This window comes from Pan paniscus, chromosome 1 (assembly GCF_029289425.2).
Source record: "Pan paniscus chromosome 1, NHGRI_mPanPan1-v2.0_pri, whole genome shotgun sequence".
Taxonomy (NCBI): Eukaryota; Metazoa; Chordata; class Mammalia; order Primates; family Hominidae; genus Pan; species Pan paniscus.
In genome coordinates, this window is record NC_073249.2 from 222,088,363 (window position 1) to 222,112,312 (window position 23,950).

General features: G+C 53.8%; 1 protein-coding gene across 5 annotated transcripts in view; it reads left to right on the forward strand.

Moving 5' to 3' along the window:
* The window catches only part of CHD5 (chromodomain helicase DNA binding protein 5), a 79,601-nt gene that overhangs the window by 44,958 nt on the left and 10,693 nt on the right, over positions 1 to 23,950 (forward strand). For 3 of the 5 annotated variants that reach the window (XM_034953986.3, XM_034953997.3, XM_008975719.5), the window contains 19 exons: positions 196 to 369; positions 740 to 881; positions 1,340 to 1,471; positions 3,840 to 3,957; positions 5,281 to 5,405; positions 6,540 to 6,771; positions 7,000 to 7,110; positions 7,391 to 7,563; positions 8,942 to 9,116; positions 9,722 to 9,814; positions 9,968 to 10,056; positions 10,347 to 10,480; positions 10,920 to 11,064; positions 11,474 to 11,633; positions 14,005 to 14,084; positions 14,341 to 14,473; positions 22,532 to 22,621; positions 23,252 to 23,389; positions 23,646 to 23,754. In XM_034953986.3, the coding sequence (XP_034809877.3) occupies positions 196 to 369; positions 740 to 881; positions 1,340 to 1,471; positions 3,840 to 3,957; positions 5,281 to 5,405; positions 6,540 to 6,771; positions 7,000 to 7,110; positions 7,391 to 7,563; positions 8,942 to 9,116; positions 9,722 to 9,814; positions 9,968 to 10,056; positions 10,347 to 10,480; positions 10,920 to 11,064; positions 11,474 to 11,633; positions 14,005 to 14,084; positions 14,341 to 14,473; positions 22,532 to 22,621; positions 23,252 to 23,389; positions 23,646 to 23,754 (2,553 nt within the window). Of the gene's footprint in view, positions 1 to 195; positions 370 to 739; positions 882 to 1,339; positions 1,472 to 3,839; positions 3,958 to 5,280; positions 5,406 to 6,539; positions 6,772 to 6,999; positions 7,111 to 7,390; positions 7,564 to 8,941; positions 9,117 to 9,721; positions 9,815 to 9,967; positions 10,057 to 10,346; positions 10,481 to 10,919; positions 11,065 to 11,473; positions 11,634 to 14,004; positions 14,085 to 14,340; positions 14,474 to 19,837; positions 20,965 to 22,531; positions 22,622 to 23,251; positions 23,390 to 23,645; positions 23,755 to 23,950 lie in introns of those variants that run through there. The other 2 variants (XM_034954014.3, XM_034954022.3) reach the window with 2 other exon arrangements.

The following is a 23,950-nucleotide window of genomic DNA, read 5'->3' on the forward strand; positions in this document are numbered from 1 at the left end:
AGTGTGGCTGAGGAAAAGAGGGCTGTGATGTGTGGAGGTGACACAGGCTTAGACAGAAATTGAGACGATATCCAGGGCAGTGCCAGGGCTCCCTGGTTCACCAGCTAGCCGGCCTACATGGGCTAGGCGCTCTGCACCCTGCCTCCCCTGCCCCGGTCCTCTGCTCCTGGCTGTTATCCCAGCTTTTTGTTGCAGCAACCTGGAGGGCTTCCTGGAGGAGTTTGCTGACATCTCCAAGGAAGACCAGATCAAGAAGCTGCATGACCTGCTGGGGCCGCACATGCTCAGGCGGCTCAAGGCTGACGTGTTCAAGAACATGCCGGCCAAGACCGAGCTCATTGTCCGGGTGGAGCTGAGCCAGATGCAGAAGTGAGTGGTGGGCTGACCCCGGAGCAGCCTGTGCTCGCCCTTTCCCCTGGGCTGGTCTCCTGGGTCGATTCCCAGGTGGGTGGAGGGCTCTTCAACCTCACTGAGGTCTCGGCTAATGCTTTGCATACACTTTCTTCGTGGGGCCTCTTGTCAGGTTTTAGTGACCAGAGTTTGGGTCGCTTGAGTGCTGGCAGTGTCCCCCAGTCACTTGCAGGGGGACTCCAGGCCGGTGGCTTCACCTCTTGGGGGTCCCTTGGGTCTCTCTGTAAATGGGTGCTTGGCCACCAGCTTCCAGCCCCGCTGCAGAGCAGAGAGAGCCCTCACGGAGGCGGGTCTGACCCAGCCTGCCTTTCCTCGTGCCCTGCTGCAGGAAGTACTACAAGTTCATCCTCACACGGAACTTTGAGGCACTGAACTCCAAGGGGGGCGGGAACCAAGTATCGCTGCTCAACATCATGATGGACCTGAAAAAGTGCTGCAACCACCCCTACCTCTTCCCTGTGGCTGCCGTGGTAGGTTTCCCCGGCCATCATGGCAGCTTCTCCATGACCGCCGTGGTAGGTGCCTGTGGCCGCCATGGTAGGTCCCTGTGGCCGCTGTGATAGGTTCTCCTGGCCATTGTGGCGATTTCTGTGGCTGCCATGGTAGGTTTCCCTGGCCATCATGGAAGGTTGCCTGTGGCCACTCTGGTAGGTGCTGGGGAACTTACTGTGGAACCCGCTGCTGTGGTAGGGCTGGTGCGGCTGTGAGCCCTGCCTGGGAACGGGGGGCCTGGAGCCAGGGCCGTGGGACCCACGGTCCACCCTGCACTGTGGGGCCTGGCCTGGCTCGGGTGTGGGTCTCATGTTCAGTGGGCAGACAGGCCATCACCCCATTGCTCAGCACTTGTCTGTTCCCTGCGGCCCCTCTGGTGCAGAGTCAGGGAGGAGAGGGGAGCCCACCAATGCCCCACCTCCTGCTGTGTCTGCAGGAGGCCCCTGTCTTGCCCAATGGCTCCTACGATGGAAGCTCCCTGGTCAAGTCTTCAGGGAAGCTCATGCTGCTACAGAAGATGCTGAAGAAACTGCGGGATGAGGGGCACCGCGTGCTCATCTTCTCCCAGGTGCGCTGCCCCAGGCCCACCCCCGCCCCGGCTCCACACCCCACAGAGAGCATCCTGCCCTGATGCTTGGGGGCGCAAACTTGCTGGCACCCCTCAGGGCCCAGTGCCGTTCCCATGTGGGTCATGTGACTGTGTGTCAGGGGTCACTCCCCCGTGCCCTGGCATAATGCAGCTGAGGAGCTCAGAACACATTTGCCATAAAGAGCAACATCTCCCCACACCTGCCCTTCTGGTCTGCATGTCCAGGCTGGTAGGACAGCCCCTCCTCCCCTGCCCTGGCCCTCTCCCCCGCAGCCTGGCTTCTCATTAAGGTAGGGCCCTGGGGTGTGGTTGGGAGGAGCCCCTCTCTCCAATAGGCCCTGAGGGGCCACTGGCACCTGGCTTTTTGGCTTGGAGGCAGGGCCGCCGGCTCAGGTGTGTTCATTTCTTCCTCCATCCCTTTGTTTGCGTCTGTCATAGTCAGGCTCTGTGCTGGCACATGGGTGCAGGGACCAGTGATCTAGTCCCTGTCCTCAAGCTGCTCAGTCTACTGTGGGAGACAGCTCAAGGGACAGGTACCCGACCCTGTGGTCAGCTCTGTGTTGGAGGCCACAGTGATGATCCTACAGGGTCATGGGGCTAAAAATGCTCCTCTCGTGGGCCCACTGAGCCAGGCCCCTTGCTCAAACCCAGAGTCTGGGCTATGGCTCCTTGTGCACAAACATCAACTGAAAGCAGCGTCTGCCGCCTGCAGCCCCAGGTCACCCTGCTGGGCTGCTTCAGCCCGAAGAATACTGGAAAGCAGGGCAAGTTTGAGACCAGGGGCTGAGCCAAGGAGTGGGCTGGAGTGGAGATGGACCCACATCCCCCCAGTACCTCGGTACCAACACGAGACGCAAGTCTGATCAGAGGCCTTGAGATACCAAGTAATGGGAACCACACAGCTTCCAGAAATGTGCACACAGGGCAAGCGACAGAGACGGGGCCCTCCTGCCCAAAATGAGCCTATGAACCCCAATTCCAAACCCATACAAAAGTGAATGCTGAGACATCCCCCAAAACAATAAATAGAATCCAAATAAGAAAATAGGGGCTGGGCACAGTGGCTCACCCTGTAATCTCAGCGACTTGGGAGGTTGAGGCAGGAGGATTGCTTGAGCCCAGGAGTTCAGGGTTGCAGTGAGCTGTGATCTTGTCACTTCACTCCAGTCTGAGTGACAGAGCAAGACTGTCTCTTGAGAGAGAGAGAGAGAGAGAAAAGAATAGGATAGCCTGAAAAGACTTTACATAGATGTGTTTAGGATCCTCAAAAATGATGGAGTAATTGACACCCTAAAATAAAGAAGAAATTAAGCAAAAGCAGGAAGAACTGAAATAGGAACAATTGGATAGAAACATGCATGAAATTGAGATAAAACATTTCAACAGACTGGACAGACTCTGAACACTGTTGAAGAGAACATTGATAAATTGGAACCTGGTGCTGAGGCATTTTCCCAGAATGCAGTGTACAGAGACAAAGATAAAACAGGGAGAACATGGAAGACACCTTGAGATGCTCCAACAATCATCCAATTGGAGTTGCAGAAGAAATAGAAAAAATGGTGAAGAAGTTGGATTTGTTGAGAGTTTGCAGACCTGGAGAGAAATGTGAGGTCTCAGATCTGGAGTGCATTCTGGAATAGCAAGCAAGATAAATATAAATAAATGAACCCGTAGACACGTTAGAACCTCTAGGTACTTTAGACCTAGTACCTACAAAATAAGGGCAGCCAGATCGTTCTCAGACTTCTTAACAACAACAGGTGGCAGAGACCATGGCAAAATCTCCAGTGCACTGAGGGAAAATGTGTGCTGATAGTTTTATATCCAGCTAAACTCTCTCTCGAGAATAAAGGGAATTATACAGGGTCATGGGAGCTCAAAAGGGACTGCCTTTCTTTTCTTATGGGGAGGAGTGAAATCAGGGAAGACATCACAGAGGTGATGTTTATGTTCCCTAGGCAGTAAGGGGGTGGGTATTCCAGGAAGAGAGTCAGGTAGTTTGGAATGGCTGGGGGCTGTGAAGGAGCACTCGTCCTGCAGCGCCTTGAATACAGGGCAGTGAGATGGAACTTAATTCTGTGTGGTGGGAGCAGGGGAGGCTCATGTCAGAGCCCTGATTTAGGCAAGTGGCTGTGGGGCTAGGCAGGAGGATGGATTGGCTCCAAGGGGTGAGGTTGGAAGCTTTGTTCTTCCCCAGAGTCCTGCATTGGGCCTGCCTGGGTCCCAGCTGTCTCCCCACCTAGCAGGCAGCTCTCTCCTCCCCTGCCTGTGGCGGGGTCCCCGCCCATGGCCCGTGGGGCCCCTTGCTCCTTGGCAGTTCCTCACGTGCCCGTCTCCCCTGCAGATGACCAAGATGCTGGACCTCCTGGAGGACTTCCTGGAGTACGAAGGCTACAAGTATGAGCGGATTGATGGTGGCATCACCGGGGGCCTCCGGCAGGAGGCGATCGACAGATTCAATGGTACCCCCATCCTGCCCAAGGGTTCTGATTGAGACTCCTTTTTGGCCTCTTCTCCCAGGCCTGGTTCTTAGCCAGGTCACCCAGCTGGTGTTGTGATGAGCAGCCCCACAAACAGCTAAAGACAGCAGGCCAGTCCGAGGTCGCGGCAGCTTCCCCCGAGTTTCCAATGTTAAAAGGATTCCTCCCACGGAATCGGAGTTCTGAGGGGCCCAGTAGATAACACCTGTTGGGAATGGAGTTAGACAATGAGAAACGCAGACGGGGGCCTCTAATATTGACGCCAGGTAAGCCCCAGTTACAAGTGGTGTTGGACAGAGCCTGCCGTATGGTGAATGGTGGCAGAAGGTACAGAGATGCACGTGCTACCTGGGGCCACTTCCAGAGGCAGGAGAGAGTGAAAGGGCTGGGCCACACATGATCAGGTTCTTTCCCCAGAGTCACCCATGCTTGGTCTTCCCTGCCTGGGAAGGAGAGGCGAGGGTGGAGGTCAGGAGGGTCTTGCCGGTGGAGTTCCTCCTGTAGCAAAAGAAACTTCTGGAGTGGGAAGCAGTCGGCTGCAAGCTTCAGTACAAGTTTGCAGCAAATAGTAACAAGCTTTGTTTCCCTGGGGCATCAGCCCTTAGGGGCTGGGGCCACGCTCTCCAAACGCCCACAGCAGTGATTCCTCTCAAACACTTGTGCCAGAGAGCCAGGAGGAATAGCAAGTTCAGAGTTTCAGGGTCTAGACGTGGCCCAGCCACATGCGGAAGCAGGAGTGGCTGAAGCCCTGGGTGTGCCAGGGGCCTGTTTGCAGCTCCAGTGGGGGCTGTGGTCAGTCCCAGGTCACTGAAGGGCCCTGAGAGGCTGAGAACCAGCCATCCTGTGACAGGGTTGCCCAGTGGGGTGGGACCCCAGGTCCCGGAGCTGCGCCCCTGAGTTTTCCCAGGCTGCCCTGGCAGCATCGGTGGGCTAAGGGAAGCCAGGGGTGGGAAGCTGCGGGGACATGAAGGACTCTGAGCTCTCTAGGGCTCTGCTTGTACTTGCTGGCGGCTTGCACTTTGTTTTTTGCTCATCTGGGGTTTGAAAATTGACCTCCTCGTTCCAGTGCCCTCCCACTGCAGCAGGGCTCAGAGCTCGCTGGGGGCTAAGTGGGCTTGGGCAGGCCTCCTCTGGCTCCCCTGAGTGCAGCTGTGGCCACCCGTCTCTGATGGGGTCTCCGGCTTTGTCCTTCTCTGCCAGGGATCTGTTACTGCAGTTCCTTCTCTCCCCCATCCTTTCTGCCACGCCCCTCTCCCGACCCAAGGTGTACCCCCCCAAACACCCCCATCTGCTGGCCTTTTTCAGCCCCCGGGGCCCAGCAGTTCTGCTTCCTCCTCTCAACCCGGGCAGGCGGTCTGGGCATCAACCTGGCCACGGCGGACACTGTCATCATCTACGACTCGGACTGGAACCCGCACAATGACATCCAGGTCTGTGCTGCTGCTGCCCACCACCCTCCCAGGGGGCCTCTCATCCCGGGCCTCAGGCAGGTTCTGTCCTTCATGCTCTTCTTGCCATCACCCCCTCACCTACCCTGGTGCTGTGGGCCTCCCTCCCCTGTGGAGTCTCGGCCCCAAGAGGGGCCCTGGGAGTGAGTGGAAGCTTGGCCCTCATCCCTCCAGCTCCGTCCTTGTCCAGAGGAGGAAACAGGCTTGGAGAGGGCAGGGGAGGTGTCCCAGGGCGCACAGCAGTTCGTAGTGGCCAGTGATCTGGTCTTTCCCATCATCCTCAGGACCAAGGCCGTGGAGGGAGGCAGGAAGAGGGAGTCCTGGGACCCAGAGGGGCACCCATTTTGAAGGGGGTGGGGAGCAGAGAGTGAGGCCTGTTGGAGGTGGGGGGGAGGATAAGATAGTGCAAGGGGCAGATGGGGCTGATAAGGAAGGATGGAAGGGCTGTGGGGGGAGGGGCTATGGGAATAGAGCCACCCTAGTGTACCTGGCCACCCCTCTCGGGCTCTGGGACACACACATTGAATGCTTACAAATGTAGGGGAACACATACAAATTGATGTCTCATTCACGTGTGTGCGCCCATGCACATACACAGATATACACGGCCACACCCAGGTCACCTCATGTAGAGCTGCACAGAGTCTCAGGCACTTCCTTGTATTATACTGGGCAGATTCAGCTCCTTGCTGCCCTCAGAAGGTGGCTGCGCATCTCCAGCACATGGTCTTGTGGTCCCATTAGTGGTTCGCTCACAGGGAAATGCAGCCTCCTACCTCCCCATGGCCCCCATGAAGCTCTGTGTGGCTTCAGTTACACCCAGCACACTGGCCGTGTCATCCCTCACACACTCTTGCACACCTGCAGTCCTGCCTGCTTCCAATGGCTAGAAGCTTTTCCACTCCAAACCCAGCCTGGCACCCAGGCTTGTGGGAGGCTCCGCAGTCAGGGAGGGAGCCCAGCTGCAGTGGTGGGCTCCACACACCTGGACGCACCACACGCCTTTCCCTACACAGTCATGCAGCCCATTCCATGCTCTTGAGCTCATGGGTGTGATCTCCTCCATTGCCTGGAGCCCTGGGTGAGCCACGGGTGCTGAGGTGCAGGTCTTCCCAGGCCTTCAGCCGCGCCCACCGCATCGGCCAGAACAAGAAGGTGATGATCTACCGCTTCGTGACTCGGGCCTCGGTGGAGGAGCGCATCACGCAGGTGGCCAAGCGCAAGATGATGCTCACCCACCTGGTGGTGCGGCCCGGCCTCGGCTCCAAGTCGGGGTCCATGACCAAGCAGGAGCTGGACGACATCCTCAAGTTCGGCACGGAGGAACTCTTCAAGGACGACGTGGAGGGTGGGCCTCTGTTCCGAGGGAGCGTGGCAGGGGACTGGGGCGGCCCCGCTGAGACACCCATCCAGGGCTTGCTTGGGTCCCTGCCCGCTCCAACACACAGCCTCTCTTCTGCACCCCCCACCTGTATCTCCTGGCTAGGACAGCCCAGGGTGGTGTCTCTGGGCACTGCCCGCCAACCCTGCAGCCCTCTGTGGTCCTGCACCAGTGCTCTCCTTCTCTGTCTGACAGGCATGATGTCTCAGGGCCAGAGGCCGGTCACACCCATCCCTGATGTCCAGTCCTCCAAAGGGGGGAACTTGGCCGCCAGTGCAAAGAAGAAGCACGGTAGCACCCCGCCAGGTAGGGGCCAACCCAGCCCAGCCTCAGCTCCTCCTCCGACCAGGTGGCTGCTCCTGCAGAGGAGGGGTTCCCTGACCTGCCCTCACTTGGGCGTCCTGGGACTGCCAGGTGGGCGGCGAGTGGGGTTGTTACAGCGCAGTTTCCTCTGTCTGGTCACCATGCCTCTCAGCTGCAGCCCCTGGTGGGGATGGGAAGGGCCATCGTTGGGAGTCTGTTCCTGGGACCCCGGGGCTGGACCAGGGCAGTCTTTGTCCTCACACTGCATTTGCCTGCTCCCCAGGTGACAACAAGGACGTGGAGGACAGCAGTGTGATCCACTATGACGATGCGGCCATCTCCAAGCTGCTGGACCGGAACCAGGACGCTACAGATGACACGGAGCTACAGAACATGAACGAGTACCTGAGCTCCTTCAAGGTGGCGCAGTACGTGGTGCGCGAGGAGGACGGCGTGGTAAGGTCCCCGGCCCGCCCTCCATCCGCAGCCCCGCCCTCCATCCGCAGCCCCGCCCTCCATCCGCAGCCCCGCCCTCCATCCGCAGCCCCGCCCTCCATCCGCAGCCCCGCCCTCCATCCGCAGCCCCGCCCCCCACTGTGTCCACGCCTTCCACTGTGACCCCGCCCTCCCGCCGCAGCCAGCCCTCCAAGCTGTGACCCCGCCCTCCAGCCGCAGCCCCGCCCTCCCTGCTGTGACTCCGCACTCCAGCGTGTGCTCCGCCCTCCAACCACGTGCTCCGGCCTCTGCAGGGCGGCCCTGTCGCTCCACCCGCGGGCTCAGGACTAGAGACACAACAGTGAGGGAAGGGATGGAGGCAGTACTGAGGGCAGTACAGCCACATGGGCCGGCCACTGCCCTTGCACACATCAGCCGCCTGCTCCGTGGCGTCATCCCGGCTCCAGTCCAGCTTCCCCACTCTCTGAAGTGCAAGCTGATCTGCCACCCCGTTGCACAGAGCCCTGTCCCCGGGGTCTGGTTTCAGTACCTACCCAGCTGCGCCCTCCCGCCCCTTCCTCAGGGCCTGCATCTCGGCCCTGCACCTGGACTGCCAACGTTCCAGGACGCCCCACAATTTTCTTTTTTTTTTTTTTCTTGAAATGGAGTCTCGCTCTGTCGCCCCGGCTGGAGTGCAGTGGCGCAGTATCAGCTCACTGCAACCAACGCCTCCCAGGTTTAAGTGATTCTCGTGCCTCAGCTCCCAAGTAGCTGGGATTACTGGCGTGCACCACCACGCCTGTCTAATCTTTGTTATTTTTAGTAGAGATGGGACTTTGCCATGTTGGCCAGGCTGGTTTTGAACTCCTGACCTCAGGTGATCTACCTGCTTCGGCCTCCCAAAGTTCTGGGGTTAAGGAATGAGCCACCACGCCTGGTCCACCCCACACTTTTCTCCCTTCTCTACCGGGCAAACCCCAGCTGTCCCCGAAGAGCTCCTTGTGGGTCTCTCCTGGAGGCCTTTCCGTTTCCTCCTCTGCTCCCCACCCTCCGTGCAGACCTGGTGAGCCCATGACCTTTTCCTTTGAAACCAGGAGCCTCCTGAGGGCAGGCAAGGGGGAGCTTATTCAACTCAGTACCTCAGTGCTTGGCAGGAGGCGAGGAAATACTTGCTTTGTGAATGGATGGATGAATAAGTAAATGATTGACTGGATAGGGGCAGGGAGAGAAAAGCTAGCTAGGGCCGGGGTGATCAGAGAAGGCTTCCTGGACTAGGCAGGCCATCCCATTAATCCTCGAGCCCTGAGGGGGCAAAGGGCAGGTCAGGTGGAGGCAGCCTGAGGCTTCCGGGAGGGCAGAGATGGCTCCATCCATGGAACCCGTGGTGCTGCGTCCCCAGGAGGAGGTGGAGCGGGAAATCATCAAGCAGGAGGAGAACGTGGACCCCGACTACTGGGAGAAGCTGCTGCGGCACCACTATGAGCAGCAGCAGGAGGACCTGGCCCGCAACCTGGGCAAGGGCAAGCGCATCCGCAAGCAGGTCAACTACAACGACGCCTCCCAGGAGGACCAGGGTGCGTGCCGGGAGGGAGGGACTGGTGCCCCTCACCCAGAGGCGGAGGGTGGGGCAGGATTCTGTCAGGGCATCCCTGTGCAGAACCCCCGGGAGGTGCGGGCCGGGAGAGCTGGGCGAGTGTGCCAGGAGGGATGGGTGTCCCATACCCAGAGGTGGAGGGTGGGGCAGGATTCTGTTGGGGCATCCCTGTGCAGGACCCCCCCGGGAGGTAGGGGCCAGGAACGCTGGGCGGCGCTGGTTGGAGCTGGGAGGCAGGTTTTTGGAGGAAAGGGGACTGGGGGCAGGTGCAGAGGTGCTGGGTGTTTGGGGGAACAAGGTGTGGCTCAGTTCAGTGACTTCACCACTGCTCGTGATGTGGCCTTGGACACGTCCCTTGCACACAGAACAGTATGTGTAATGTGTGGGTACACGTGGTACCCTTAGTGTATAACGTGGTGGTGTTGGGATTACTAAATGAGCCCACAGGAAGTATGTGGGCCATTGTCACTGCTTTTTTATGGAGCTGGGGTGCAGGGGCTCGGCGTGGCCCTGGGCATGCTTGAACTTGAGGGTGGGCTTTGCTTGTACAGCTCACTCCGTGCCCCTCTGTCTGGCCCCCTGCAGAGTGGCAGGATGAGCTCTCTGATAACCAGTCAGAATATTCCATTGGCTCTGAGGATGAGGATGAGGACTTTGAAGAGAGGCCGGAAGGGCAGAGTGAGTCTCAGTGTTAGTGGTCTGGGCTACTGCTGAGGCCATGTCAGGGGAGCTGATGGCAGCAGGAGCGGGGCTGGTCTGGGGTCCCGCTGTCCTTGGGGGTCAGGAATCTCTGGGCTCCCACCTGAGGAACTGTGGCGGGCTGCTCCCCAGGTGGACGACGACAATCCCGGAGGCAGCTGAAGAGTGACAGGGACAAGCCCCTGCCCCCACTTCTCGCCCGAGTTGGTGGCAACATCGAGGTGGGGCCTGTCTGTTCCTGCATCTCTTTCTGCCCCTGCTTCCTGCTGCCCCTGGGGTATGGAGGAGGGCTGGGGGACTGCCCCAGGTCTCATGCCAGGTAGAGGTGGAGCTGGGAAAGAACTTGGTCTGGTCTTCGCCGTCAGGGTCCTGCCCCAGGTGGAGGCCCCTGCCTTCTCTGTGCCCACTTCCTACCTTCTCCTCCTCCCATGCTTTTCTTCCCCCATCCCAGAATCCTCCACCCCCACCTCTCTCTGCCCTGGGCTCATACTCCCACGCTCCACTCTCCCAGGTGCTGGGCTTCAACGCCCGACAGCGGAAGGCCTTTCTGAACGCCATCATGCGCTGGGGCATGCCCCCGCAGGACGCCTTCAACTCCCACTGGCTGGTGCGGGACCTTCGAGGGAAGAGCGAGAAGGAGTTTAGGTAAAGGGGCTAGGTGGTGGCCCAGGGTGTGACCACCTGCCCCTGAGTAGGGCAGGGTACTGCGGGTGAGCCCCACAGAGGGCAGCATCTGCTTCCGCCAGGATGAGGCCGTCTGGAAAGTTCACTGCCACTTGGACTTTGGGTGGCTAGAGTCCTGGTGCCGGGCAGGGCTGATTTGCAAACACTGACCATCCGCCCCTGCCCAAACCAGCTGCTGTTATGGCAGCAAGGAAGATCCCGGTCACCCAGGGCTGTCCTAGGAGGTCCCCTCGCCAGGGAGGCCCTCTCTGTCCTTTCCCGGGCCTGGCCCAGGCCTGACTAGGAGGTGGGCGATGGTTGAAGATCAGCCAGGAGTTCCCCTGGGGTCCTGCCAGCCCTCTCAGAGGGTTCTTGCCGGCCCCCGACTCCCTGAGCCCCAGTCCCCCCCCCCCCACCCCAGAGCCTATGTGTCCCTCTTCATGCGGCACCTGTGTGAGCCGGGGGCGGATGGTGCAGAGACCTTCGCAGACGGCGTGCCCCGGGAGGGCCTCTCCAGGCAGCACGTGCTGACCCGCATCGGGGTCATGTCACTAGTTAGGAAGAAGGTGGGTGAGTAACTCTCTGTAGGGCCCTTCCTGGTGGCTGCCTGGGCTCCTGGTGCTGTCCCTTGTGGGTCAGTGGTCAGAGAACAAGTGCCTGGTTCAGGCCACACAGCTGCCCAGGGTCCGAGTCAGGCCAGAGGGGCTGACCTGGAAAGCCTTTCTGGGTGAGGGGCCTGTGGGGTGGAGGCCAGGATGGTGGGTTACATACAGTTGGAGGACACACAGAGGGTGGGAGGGTGGGCAGGGGAGCTTGTGGTCAGGAGGGGCCTGGCTTGGCCAGCCTTGGGCGGAGGCAGCAGCTACCCCAAGCCTGTGACACTTTCAGCCCCCCTGGCTGCCCTGAGGCCCTTAGGGCTGAGTTGCCACCACTGCCCTCCCTCTTTCCCTCCCACCTTCCCTCCCACCACCCCAGGTTCAGGAGTTTGAGCATGTCAACGGGAAGTACAGCACCCCAGACTTGATCCCTGAGGGGCCCGAGGGGAAGAAGCCGGGCGAGGTGATCTCCTCGGACCCCAACACACCAGTGCCCGCCAGCCCTGCCCACCTCTTGCCAGCCCCGCTGGGCCTGCCAGGTCTGTGGGCTGGGCGGGCCGGGGAGGGCACTGGGGTCATGGAAAGTGGCAAGGTCACAGAAACCCCTAGTCTAACCCACAATCCACGGCCTCTCCTTCCCCCAAAGTCTCTGTTTGCTGAAATGTCACTCTACAGAGAGTTTTCCATTTTAATGACAGTTACGAGATATAATTTATATACATACTGCAAAATTCACTCTTTTAAAAAACTGGCTGGGCGCGGTGGCTCACACCTGTAATCCCAGCACTTTAGGAGGCTGAGGCGGGAGGATCACCTGAGCTCAGGAGTTTGAGACCCACCTGGCCAACATGGTGAAACCCCGTCTCTACTAAAAATACAAAAGATTAGCTGGGCATGCTGGCACGTGCCTGTAATCCCAGCTGCTCGGGAGGCTGAGGCAGGAGAATCGCTTGAACCCGGGAAGCGGAGGTTGCAGTGAGCCAAGATCACACCACTGCACTCCAGCCTGGGGGGACAGAGCAAGACTCCATCTCAAAAAAAAAAAAAAAGTACTATTCAGTGATTTCTAGTATATTTGTAGGATGTACAACCATCGCCACTGCCTAAGGCCGGAATATTTTCATTCTCCCTGAAAAAGAAACCCTGTACCCATTAGCAGCCACTCCTTATCCCCCCACCCCAGGCCTGGGCAGCCACTAACCTGCTTCCTGTCTCTGGATTTTGCAATGCTGGATGTTTCGTGTATATGGCATCGCACAGTGCGTGGGCCTTTGTGTCTGGCTTCTGTCACTCAGCCTGGGGGTTCCAGGTTCATCCACATTGCAGCGTGCATCAGTGCTTCAGTCATTCTGTCATTCTGCCTTATGGCTGATAATGTTTTCTTTTTCTTTCTTTCTTCCTTTTTTTTTTTTTTTTTGAGATGGAGTTTCGCTCTTGTTGCCCAGGCTGGAGTGCGATGGCGTGATCTCGGCTCACTGCAACCTCCGCCTCCCAGGTTCAAGCGATCCTGCCTCAGCTTCCCGAGTAGCTGGGATTACAGGTGCCTGCCACCACACCCGGCTGATTTTTGTATTTTTAGTAGAGACGGGGTTTCGCCATGTTGGCCAGGCTGGTCTTGAATTCCTGACCTCAGGTGATCCACCCTCCTCGGCCTCCCAACGTGCTGGGATTATAGGCGTGAGCCACCGCGCCTGGCCGATAACGTTTTCTCGTATGAATTTACTGCATTTTGCTTATCCATTGCGCTGTCGATAGATTTTGGATTGTTTCTACTTTTTGGCTGCTGTGAATGATGCTGCTGTGTTTTATGTTTTTGCGTGGACATACGTTTTGAGTTCTTTTGGGCAGATATCTAGGAATGGAATTGCTGGGCCGTGTGATAACCCTGTTTTCCGTTTTGAGAAACTACTAGACTGTTTTCCAAAGCAGCTGTACCATTTTACATTCCTGCTAGTGTTGTGTGGGAGTCCCAGGTTCTCCACGTCTTCAGAGTAATTGTTCTCTGCCTTCATGGTTCTAGCTGTCCTGGGAGCGTGAGGTGGTGTCTCACTGTGGTTCTGATTGGCATTTCTCTGATGCCAGGGATGCTGAATGTTGTTCCGTGTGTGTATTGGCTGTTTGTAGACTTGTAGAAATGTCTTTTCAGATTCTTTGCACACTTAATTGGGTCATTTGTGCCCGTGTCACTTTGGTGATCTAGGTATTTATTTGGGTGAAGCAAATACCTGTTAAGTACTTGGTCCGTCGGTTGGGCCTCACAGGCCTGGGGCGGACATAGCTATCCCGTGGTGATGGGTGAGGCCAGGCCCTGAGAAGCTGCACCTCCAAGCACAAGGGAGCCCTTGGAAGTGGACACATCTTGGTTTGCTTCTTGGCTTTGGCCTGAACTCTGTCTAACCTTGGGCAAGTCACCTAACCTCCGTGGGCCTCCGCTTTCCCGGCTGTGCCCACCTCCCAGGGCTTCTCAGAGCCGTGTAAGTGACCAGCACTTTGCAGTGTGTTGGCGGCTGGCTTGGCAGGGAGGAAATTCACCCCCTGTCCAGAGGCACACACCAGCCAGCCTGCCCGAAAGCTGGGACCAGAGTGGGTGTCGTGGCTCCCAATCTGGGCCTCCATCTGCCTCACTTCCCTGCCTCCAGATGAGCAGCCACGGCTGTGTGCGGCCCCGTCCTGACAGCGCCTCACTTTGGTCTTACTGGGTTCAAGGTCCTCCAAGCACTCCTGAGTCAAAGGCCTGGCCTGGCCTCTCTGACTTAGCCGGGGATCCTGCTTGTCTCTCCTGGAGGTGCTTGGCTGCAGTGGAGCCTCCTGAAGGCCAAGCCCCCACCTCTTCTCTCTGCCACCCCACTCCCTGCCCTACTCCTTCCTGTCTGAGCCCACCTGTCTCAGCTCTTTCCCTTGATCTTTCAGACAAAATGGAAGCCCAGCTGGGCTACATGGATGAGAAAGACCCCGGGGCACAGAAGCCAAGGCAGCCCCTGGAAGTCCAGGTGTGGAACTTGCTGGCGTCTGGGCCTGTGGTGTGTGTGGGGTGGAGGTTGGGTCTGGGGACCTTCTCAGGCCCTGTACAGCGAGGTGGAACCCAGGCCTCCTGGCTCCCTTTTCGGGGCTCTGAATCGGCGGGGAGCAGGCTGGGAGCAAGCGACGGGAGCCAGGAGACTGGGTTCCCAGCCCAGCGCATGTTCCCCGCCCTCCGTTCCTGGTGAGGCCCCAGGCCTTGCAGTTCTCCTGGCTTTTCCTCTGCAGGCCCTTCCAGCCGCCTTGGATAGAGTGGAGAGTGAGGACAAGCACGAGAGCCCAGCCAGCAAGGAGAGAGCCCGAGAGGAGCGGCCAGAGGAGACGGAGAAGGCCCCGCCCTCCCCGGAGCAGCTGCCGAGAGGTTGGGGCTTCTTGCAGGCCACCCACCTCAGTGCCATGTCTGGCCTCAGCAGGCCTGGGTTCAGAGAAGGGCAGGTGGCTGTACTTCCGCTCATTTCTCCCTGGCAGAGAGGTAGACTCCAACCCTCTGCAGGCCCCCTGGTGAGGGGAGGCCAGGAGCTCAGGCCTCTATACATGGACTTAATGGACTTTTTGTTTTTTTTGGAGAAAGGGTTTCGCTCTGTCACCCAGGCTGGAATGCAGTGGTACCATCTCGGATCACTGCAACATCCGCCTCCCGGGTTCAAGTGATTCTTGTGCCTCAGTCTCCCTAGTAGCTGGGACTACAGGCGTGTACCACCACACCCAGCTGTATTTTTAGTAGAGACGAGATTTCATCATGTTGGTCAGGATGGTCTCGATCTCTTGTAGCTGGGACTACAGGTGCATACCACCACACCCAACTAATTTTTGTATTTTTAATAGAGACTGGGTTTTGCCATGTTAGCCAGGCTGGTCTCGATCTCTTGACCTCGTGATCCACCTGCCTCGGCCTCCCAAAGTGCTGGGATTACAGGTGTGAGCCACTGCGCCCGGCCATTTTTTTTTTTTTTTTTTAATTTTTAGTAGAGACTGTTGGCTGGGCTGGTCTCGACCTCCTGACCTCAAGTGATCCACCCACCTTGGCCTCCCACAGTGTTGGGATTGCAGGCATGAGCCACCTTGCCCGTTGGTCTTTAACTTTTCTTACCATACAGAGATTGGGGGTGATTGGGCTACTTTTTCATTAGTGATTTCTGACTCAATTGCATTGTGGTCTGAAAACATGAGTCTATATGAGGTTGTTGAAACCTGCTCTCTGGCCTGATACGGTCAGATTTTGTAAATGATGTATGTGTGCTTGAAGAAAATGTCTGTTCCCTAATTGCTGGGTTTAAGGTTCTAACTATATGCATTAGGGCTGGGCATGGTGGCTCACACCTGTAATCCCAGCACTTTGGGAGGCTGAGGCAGGTGAATTACCTGAGGTCAGGAGTTCGAGGCTAGCCTGGCCAACATGGCGAAACCCAGTCTCTATTAAAAATACAAAAATTAGTTGGGTGTGGTGGCATGCACCTGTAGTCCCAGCTACTCAGGAGACTGAGGCAGGAGAATTGCTTGAACCTGGGAGGCAGAGGTTGCGGTGAGTGGAGATCGTGTCACTGCACTCCAGCCTGGGCGACAGAGAGGGACTCAATCTCAGAAAAAAAAAAAAAAAAAAAAATATATATATATATATACACACACACACACACGTATATATAGATACACGTATCTATATATATGTATATATAGATACACGTATATATATACACACACACATGTATATATATATGCGCATTAGGTCAGTAGATAATGCATGCTAATTATATTGTTCAAGTTTTTAATATCTTTACTAGTATTTGGTTTGCTTTGATCAGTCAGTTTCTGAGAGACTTGTGTTAAAATCTCTCATTATGATTATGGATGAATCTCTTTCTTCTTATAATGCCAGATTTTGCTTCATATCATTTGAGACTGGGTTGTCAGGTGCATATTTGTTCAGGCTTTTAATATTTTTCTTGTGAAGTGTGCTTCTAATTATTGTGTAATAACCCTCTTATCCCTCTTTAAAGTTTTTGCTTAAAAGTTTATTTTTGGGCCAGGCCCGGTGGCTCATGCCAGTAATCCCAGCACTTTGGGAGGCCGAGGTGGGCAGAGCACAAGGTCAGGAGTTCAAGACTATCCTGTTGAACATGGTGAAACCCGTCTCTACTAAAAATACAAAAAAATTAGCCGGGCATGGTGGCGAGCGCCAGTAGTCCCAGCTACTTGAGAGGCTGAGGTCGCACCACTGCACTCCAGCCTGGGTGACAGAGCGAGATTCCGTCTCAAAAAAGAAAAAAAAAGTTTATTTTTGCTGATTTGGGTTGCTCTTTCTTTTGTTTAGTATATATTTGTTACGCATTTTTCTATTCCTTTTTTTTTTTTTTTAAGATAACAGCTTTATGGTGATATAGTTAACATATCATACAGTTGAGCCATTTAAAGTATACCATTCAGGTCGGGCATGGTAGCTCACACCTGTAATCCCAGAACTTTGGGAGGCTGAGGTGGGTGGATCACCTGAGGTCAGGAGTTTGAGACCAGCCTGGCCAACATGGTGAAACCCTGTCTCTACTAAAAATACAAAAATCAGCTGGGCGTGGTGGTGGGCACCAGTAATCCCAGCTACTCAGGAGGCTGAGGCAGGAGAATCACTTGAACCCAGGAGGCAGAGGTCGCAGTGAGCCGAGATGGCACCACTGCACTCCAGCCTGGGCAACAAGATCGAAATTCTGTCTCAAAAAAAAAAAGTAATGAAGTATACCGTTTGTTATTTTTAGTACATCCAGAGTTGTGCAACCATCACCATTATCTAATTCCAGAACATTTTATCACTTCAAAAATAAATTCTTCTTACCCATTGGTAATCACTCCCCATTTCTTCCTCTTCCTCCCAGCCCCTGGCAATCACTTCTGTCCTATGGACTGGCCTATTCTGAACATTTCATACCAATGGAATAATGCAGTACTTTGGTCCTTTGTGTGTCTTCTTTCACTTAGCATAGTGTTTTTAAAGTTCATCTATGTTGTGGAATATATTAGTACTTCATTCCTTTTTTTTGAGACAGGGTCTTGCTCTATCACCCAGGCTGGAGTGCAGTGGCATGATCTTGGCTTACTACAGCCTTGACCCCCTGGGTGCAAGCGATCTTTCCACCTCAGCCTCCCAAGTAGCTGGGACTACAGGTGCACATGCTAACACGCCCGGCTAATTTTTGTATTTTTTTTGTAGAGACGGGGTTTTGCCATGTTGCCCAGGCTGGTCTTGAACCCCTGGACTCAAGCAATCCTCCCACCTTGACCTCCCAAAGTGCTGGGATTACAGGCAGTACTTCGTTTCTTTTTATGCCCAAATAATATTCCATTGTATGGATCTACTATGTTTTGTTTTGTTTATCCATTCATAGTGATACACATTTGAGTTGTTTCCACTTTTTGGCTACTGTACACATTTGTGTACACATTTTTTGGTGTGGGTGTAGGTTTTCAGTTCTTTTGGGTATATATCTAGGAGTAGAACTGCTGGATCATATGGTAATTCTCTGTACCATTTTGAGAAACTGCTGAATTGTTTTCCATGTGTATTGCATCAGTTCACATTCCTACCAGCATGTGTGAGGATTTCAGTTTCTTCACATACTTGCCAATACCTGTTATTATCTGTCTTTTTGATTATAGTCACCCTAGTGGGTGAGAAGTGGTATCTCATTGTCATTTTGATTTGAGTTTACTTTGTGCATAAAGATGTTGAATATTTTTTCATGTGATTATGGCTCATTTGTGTATAATTTGTTGAAGAAATGTCCTTTCAGATCCTTTGTCTATTTTAAAATTGGATTTTAAAAAATTATTGAATTGTAAGAGTTCTTTTTAAATTAATTAATCAATACTTTTAGAGACAGGGTCTTACTATGTTGTCCAGGAGGGCTTTGAAGTCCTGGGCCCAAGTAATTCTCTAGTATTAGACTTTTGAGTAGCTAGGATCACAGGCGTGTACCACTGTGCCTGGCTTGTATGAGTTCTTTATATAGATGCATGTTCCTCATCAGATATATGATTTACAAATATTTTCTTTCATTTCTTCACTTTTAATCTCTTTGTAATGTTTTAGGTCTATCTTTTGTAGATGGTGTATAGGGGATTCATCATTTAAAATCTAATTATAGGGTCCCTATCTTTTAGCTGGCAAGTTTAATCTCTTTACATTTATTGTAATAACTAGATATGTGGATGGAATTCTGCTATCTTATTTTGTACTTTATATATTACCCTTCTCTTTTCTCCTTTTTCCTCTTTTCCTGCCATCTCTTGGATTGTTCAAATTTTCTTTATATCTCCTCTTTTCCCCCTCAACTCATTTGGAAGGTTTATAGTCAATTTCATTCTGTACTCTTAACATTTTTAACATGTATCCCCCTGAGTAATATGAGGACTTTAGATAGCTTTAGCTCTAACTCACTTCCCTTTCATCTGCCACGATGCTGTTGCCCAGTATTTTAGTTTCAGTTTGTTTTTACTTTCCCAAATTTGTTGTTATGCTTATTTCTAAATTTTAAATCCTTTTTTAGATCTTCTCACATTCTTACCAGTTTGTGTTTGCCTATTTGTTCATCATTGCTTCATTCAAAGTCCTTCCTAAAGTACACCTTTAATGGTGCTTTCAGCAATTTTTTTGGGAATGGTAAATTCTCTCATTGTTATTTTTCTTTTACTCTTGAATAGTTAGTACAATTGAAGATGGGATAGGGATCTTCCCTCAGCACTTTGCAGATATTCTTCCTTTTTTATTTGGCATTCATTATGCTGAGAAGGCTGCTGAGAAGCTGAGAAGGCTGCTGTTGGTGTAATTGCTGCTCCTGTCTAGGAAGTTTGTCATTTCTATCTTTTCTCACATTGAAAGACTGCTTTGAAGACATTCTCTTTGTCTTTGGTGATATGTAGCTTCACTACAATGGAGGGTATTTTTTGTTTTGTTTTTAGAGTGGAGTTTTTGTTTATTTTGTGTGTGACTCACTGTGATTCTTAAAGCTGAATATTTATGTCCTGCATCAATTGTGGGAAAATTCTCAGTCATTCTCTCTTTGAATATTTTCTTTGCCCTCATTATGTTTATTTTGTCCTTCTGGAATTCCTATTACTCATTGATTGGTTCATTCATCCAACAAACATATATATATACACATGCATATATATATATATTTTGAGCCTGCTGAGTGTCAGATGCTGTCCCAGGCACTGAGGACACAAGCAATGAACCAAAACAGCTGAAAGCTTCATTCCGTGGAGTTTGTATTCCACTGGGGAACACAGGCAATCCACAATAAACAGAAATACGTGTTGTTCAACCACAGACTCCAAATGCTCTAAAGAAGAAAGCAGAGTACAAGGTTAGCAAAAGATGGGGGCTGATAAGTTTTCATATCTTTTGCTTCTTTTTTGTTATCTATTTCTCTGCCAGGCTTTTTGAGTAATCTTCAGATCCAGCTTCCATGTATATTTTCTTTGCACAGCTGTTTTTTAAAACCTTCCCAGTTGTGTTATTTTGCATGGCTGTGTCACAAATTACTGCAAACTTAGTGGCTTAAAACAGCACTCACCATGAGCTCACAGTTGTGTGGGTCTGATGCCTGGCGTGGTGTAGCTGGGTGTTCTGCTCAGGATATCACAAGGTTCAGGACATCAAAGTATTGAGTAGGTTGAGTTCTCATCTGGAGGCCCTGGGGAAAAGTCCACATCCATGCTCACTCCTTGTTGTTGGCAGAATTCAGTTCCTTGAGGCTGGAGGACTGAGGTCCCATTTCCTTGCTGGCTGTCAGCTGGGTCCATTTTCAGCACCTGGAAGCCACCACATTCCTGCCATGTAGCCTCGTCTGTCTTCAAGCCAGCAGTGGTGAACAGAAACCCTCCCGTGCTTCGCATCCTTGACTTCCTTTTCTGTGACCAGCCAGAGAAAAGGGCTCGTGTGGTCAGGTTAGGCCTACTCAGGTCATCTCCCTGTTTTAAGGTCACCTGTGCCGCAAAACGGAACCTGCTCTGGGGAGTCGAGTTTGTCCTCTTCACCTTCCAGGGGATCTTGCAGGGTGTGGACACCAAGGGCCGGAAGTCTTGGAGCCCATGTTGGAATTCTGCAATTAAATTCTGCAATTAAAATGTTAATGATTGTGTGTTTCCTTTCTTTATTTTTTTTTTTGAGACAGAGTCTCTCTCCCACCTCAGCCTCCCAAGTAGCTGGGACTACAGGCGCCCGCCACCATGCCCGGCTAACGAAGTCCGGCTAATTTTTTGTATTTTTAGTAGAGACAGGGTTTCACTGTGTTAGCCAGGATGGTCTCGATTTCCTGACCTCGTGATCTGCCCGCCTCGGCCTCCCAAAGTGCTGGGATTACAGGCGTGAGCCACCGCGCCTGCCCCCCCCGCCTTTTTTTTTTTTTTTTTTTGAGATGGAGTTTCGCTCTGTCGCCCAGGCTGGAGTGCAGTGGTGCAATCTCGGTTCACTGTAGCCTCTGCTTCCCGGGTTCAAGTGATTCTCCTACCTCAGCCTCCTGAGTAGCTGGGATTACAGGCACCTGCCACCACACCTGCCTAATTTTTGTGTTTTTAGTAGAGACAGGATTTCACCATGTTGGTCAGGCTGGTCTCAAACTCCTGACCTCAAGTGATCCGCCCACATTTCTAGAAATTTTATCTGTTTTTTTTCTAGTTTTGAGGGAGTCTTATTCTTTCCCTGTGGATTCGCTTCCTTCTTTTTCTTTTTTCTCTGTCTTTGGTCACCCTAGACATATTTATTTTAGAGCAAGCTTTTTCAACCTGTGTGGTCCGTGGGACAAATGTGGCCCAGGATGGCTTTGAATGTGGCCCAACACGAATTCATAAACTTTCTTAAAACATTATGAGATTTTTTTTTGTGAGATATATATCACAAAAAAAATGTGTGTGTGTGTGTTTATGTGTATATATATATAAGCTCATCAGCTGTCATCAGTGTTTAGTGTATTTTATGTGCGGCCCAAGACGGTTCTTCTTCCAGTGTGGCCCAGGGAAGCCAAAAGATTGGACACCTCTGTTTGAGAGTCTCCGACATTGTCCTATTAGCCCCAGGCGCTTGTCTGCTTCCTGTGCGTCGGCTGGTGGGGGATCATTGTTTTCTGGGTTTAGATTGGGTGCATCCTCATCAGGGATTGTGATTTTTTTTTTTTTTTTTGAGATGGAGTCTCACTCTGTCACCCAGGCTGGAATGCAGTGGCGTGATCTCGGCTCACTGCAACCTCTGCCTCCCGGGTTCAAGCGATTCTCCTGCCTCAACCTCCCAAGTAGCTAGGATTACAGGCATGTGCCACCACACCTGGCTAATTTTTAAAAAATATTTTTGGTAGAGACAGGGTTTCACCATATTGGTCAGGCTGGTCTCGAACTCCTGACCTTGTGATCCTCCGGCCTCGGCCTCCCAAAGTGCTAGGATTACAGGCGTGAGCCACTGCGCCCGGCCTGGATTGTGGTTTTTATCTGCAGGAGCTCCGTGTCCTCTGGGGAGTGGGAGCATCCCTCCCCTTTTGTTTCTGGAGGCTCAGGCCGGGAGGTTTCATGGGCGGTGTCCCTCTGGGAGCAGCTTTATGATGCTGTCTCTGCCTTGGGTGGTCCAGTTCATATCCCACACCCACGAGGACAAGGCATTGGGTGTGGGTTCCTCACTGGAGACCTTCTTTTCCTTGATCCTGTGGTGGAGACAGGCCATCTCACTCCCGTGGCCAGTGGTGAGAACTTTCCTTCAGAGACCACGGTGTTGGACCGTGTTGGCATCATTCCAGTTCTCTGCATCTTTTGGGCTTGAGGCCTCCCCTGTCCTGCCTGGGTGCTGAGACACAGCCCCAAGTTCCAAGCTCTCCAGGCTTCTTCCTGGTGTCTCATCACCCCAACCTGGGGCCCCTGGACACCAGCTCCTGCTTCCTCACCTTCAGTTTCCCCTTCCTTCCTGGCACCCGGTGATTTCCTTCTCTTCTTGGGAACTCATCTTCTGTGTGCTGTTTTTTTTTGAAACAGCGTCTTGCTCTGTCACTCAGGCTGGAGTGCAGTGGCGCCATCTCGGCTCATGGGAGCTTTGATCTCCTAGGCTCAAGCGACCCTCCCACCTCAGCTTCCTGAACAGCTGGGACCACAGGCGCATGGCGCCAAGCCCAGCTAATTTGTTGTATTTTTTGTAGAGATGAGATTTCACTATGTTGCCAGGCTGGTCTTGAACTTCTGGTCTGAAGTGATCCTCCTGCCTCGGCCTCCCAAAATACTGGGATTACAGCATGGGCCACTGCACCTGGCCGAGGAGAGCTCTTTTTGGTGGCACCTGTTGGACTCTGCGGAACATATTGATGGATAGGGTTCCGTGTGTGGAAAGCCACCAGCCCAGAGTCCTCTGTGTTTTCTGGGACCCCACCCCATGCCGCGAACCCTCTTTTTCTTGCAGAGGAGGTGCTTCCTGAGAAGGAGAAGATCCTGGACAAGCTGGAGCTGAGCTTGATCCACAGCAGAGGGGACAGTTCCGAACTCAGGCCAGGTCTGGGGCTCTTCTGTGTTCTCTACCTGTGCCCCATGGTCCCTTGAGGGTGCCCTCTGGACCCTGTTCAGCCTCCCACAGTCTCCCAGGCGCTGTCCCCTTGGCCCCAGGCCTGATTGGAGCTGGCAGGTGGGAGCCTGGATTCACCAGCCCCTCACAGCCAATTCCGGGGACAGCCTCTCCCCTCCTCTCTCCTGAGCCCTGCTGTGCCCTTGCCGCTAAGAGAAAGGAGAGCTGGTCATAGAGCCTGGCCTGGGGGATTTGGGGTTCAGCTGGAAGCTTTGCATATCTCTAGGCCCTGGAATGTTCTGGAACAGTTGTCCTCAGATCAGCCCCTCAGGCAGCTCTGTCTTTGAACTTGAACTGTACTTTTCACAGTGCTCTCCTGTCCTACTCCTGGGTGGTCCTGATGTGGTGGGGGAGGAGCACTAGGGCCTGGAGCTAAGCCTCCCTGCCAAGGACAGAGAGAGAGGCCGTTGGCTTGTTTAAGACCCTTCTGGGCAGTGAGCCCCCTGAGGACAAGGGGATGTTTTCTACTTGCCTCCTGGGTCCCCCGTGCTTGGCAGAGAGAGGCCGCTGGGCACTGCTTTTTGGATGGATGGATGAATGAATGTGATCTGTCCCCGGCAGATGACACCAAGGCTGAGGAGAAGGAGCCCATTGAAACACAGCAAAACGGTGACAAAGAGGAAGATGACGAGGGGAAGAAGGAGGACAAGAAGGGGAAATTCAAGTTCATGTTCAACATCGCGGACGGGGGCTTCACGGGTATTGGGGTTGGGGGTTGGGCAGAGAGCTGAGGCTTCCTGACTGTGGGTCCCAGGAGTCTAGACCAGTGGTTAACTTTATACTAGAGTGTGACTGGTTGATGGAAGTCCATCGTATAACCTTTCTTAGCCACGCTGGAACACTGGACCTCTGGGGGTGGAGGCAGTGGCAAGTAGGGAGGGAGCGGCTCTCCAAGCCTGCCTGTGCGTGAGAGCTGGGGCACTTCTCACCCTGCTCACCTTGGCTTGTTTCCCAGAGTTGCACACGCTGTGGCAGAACGAGGAGCGGGCTGCTGTATCCTCTGGGAAAATCTACGACATCTGGCACCGGCGCCATGACTACTGGCTGCTGGCGGGCATCGTGACGTATCCTTGGCCAGGCCGGGCTGGGCAGGCACTTGCCCGTTCCTCCGTGGACCTCGGGGAGAGCCCTCCGAGAGCTCTGGGGGAAGCCTTCCTCGTTCTTCCTCAATCTTCCTCACTTCTGGCGGTGGCTAGAAATCCTCGGCATTGCTGTGTCGCCCGCTCCCCGCCGCTGTCATCACGGCTTCTTCCTTGTGTG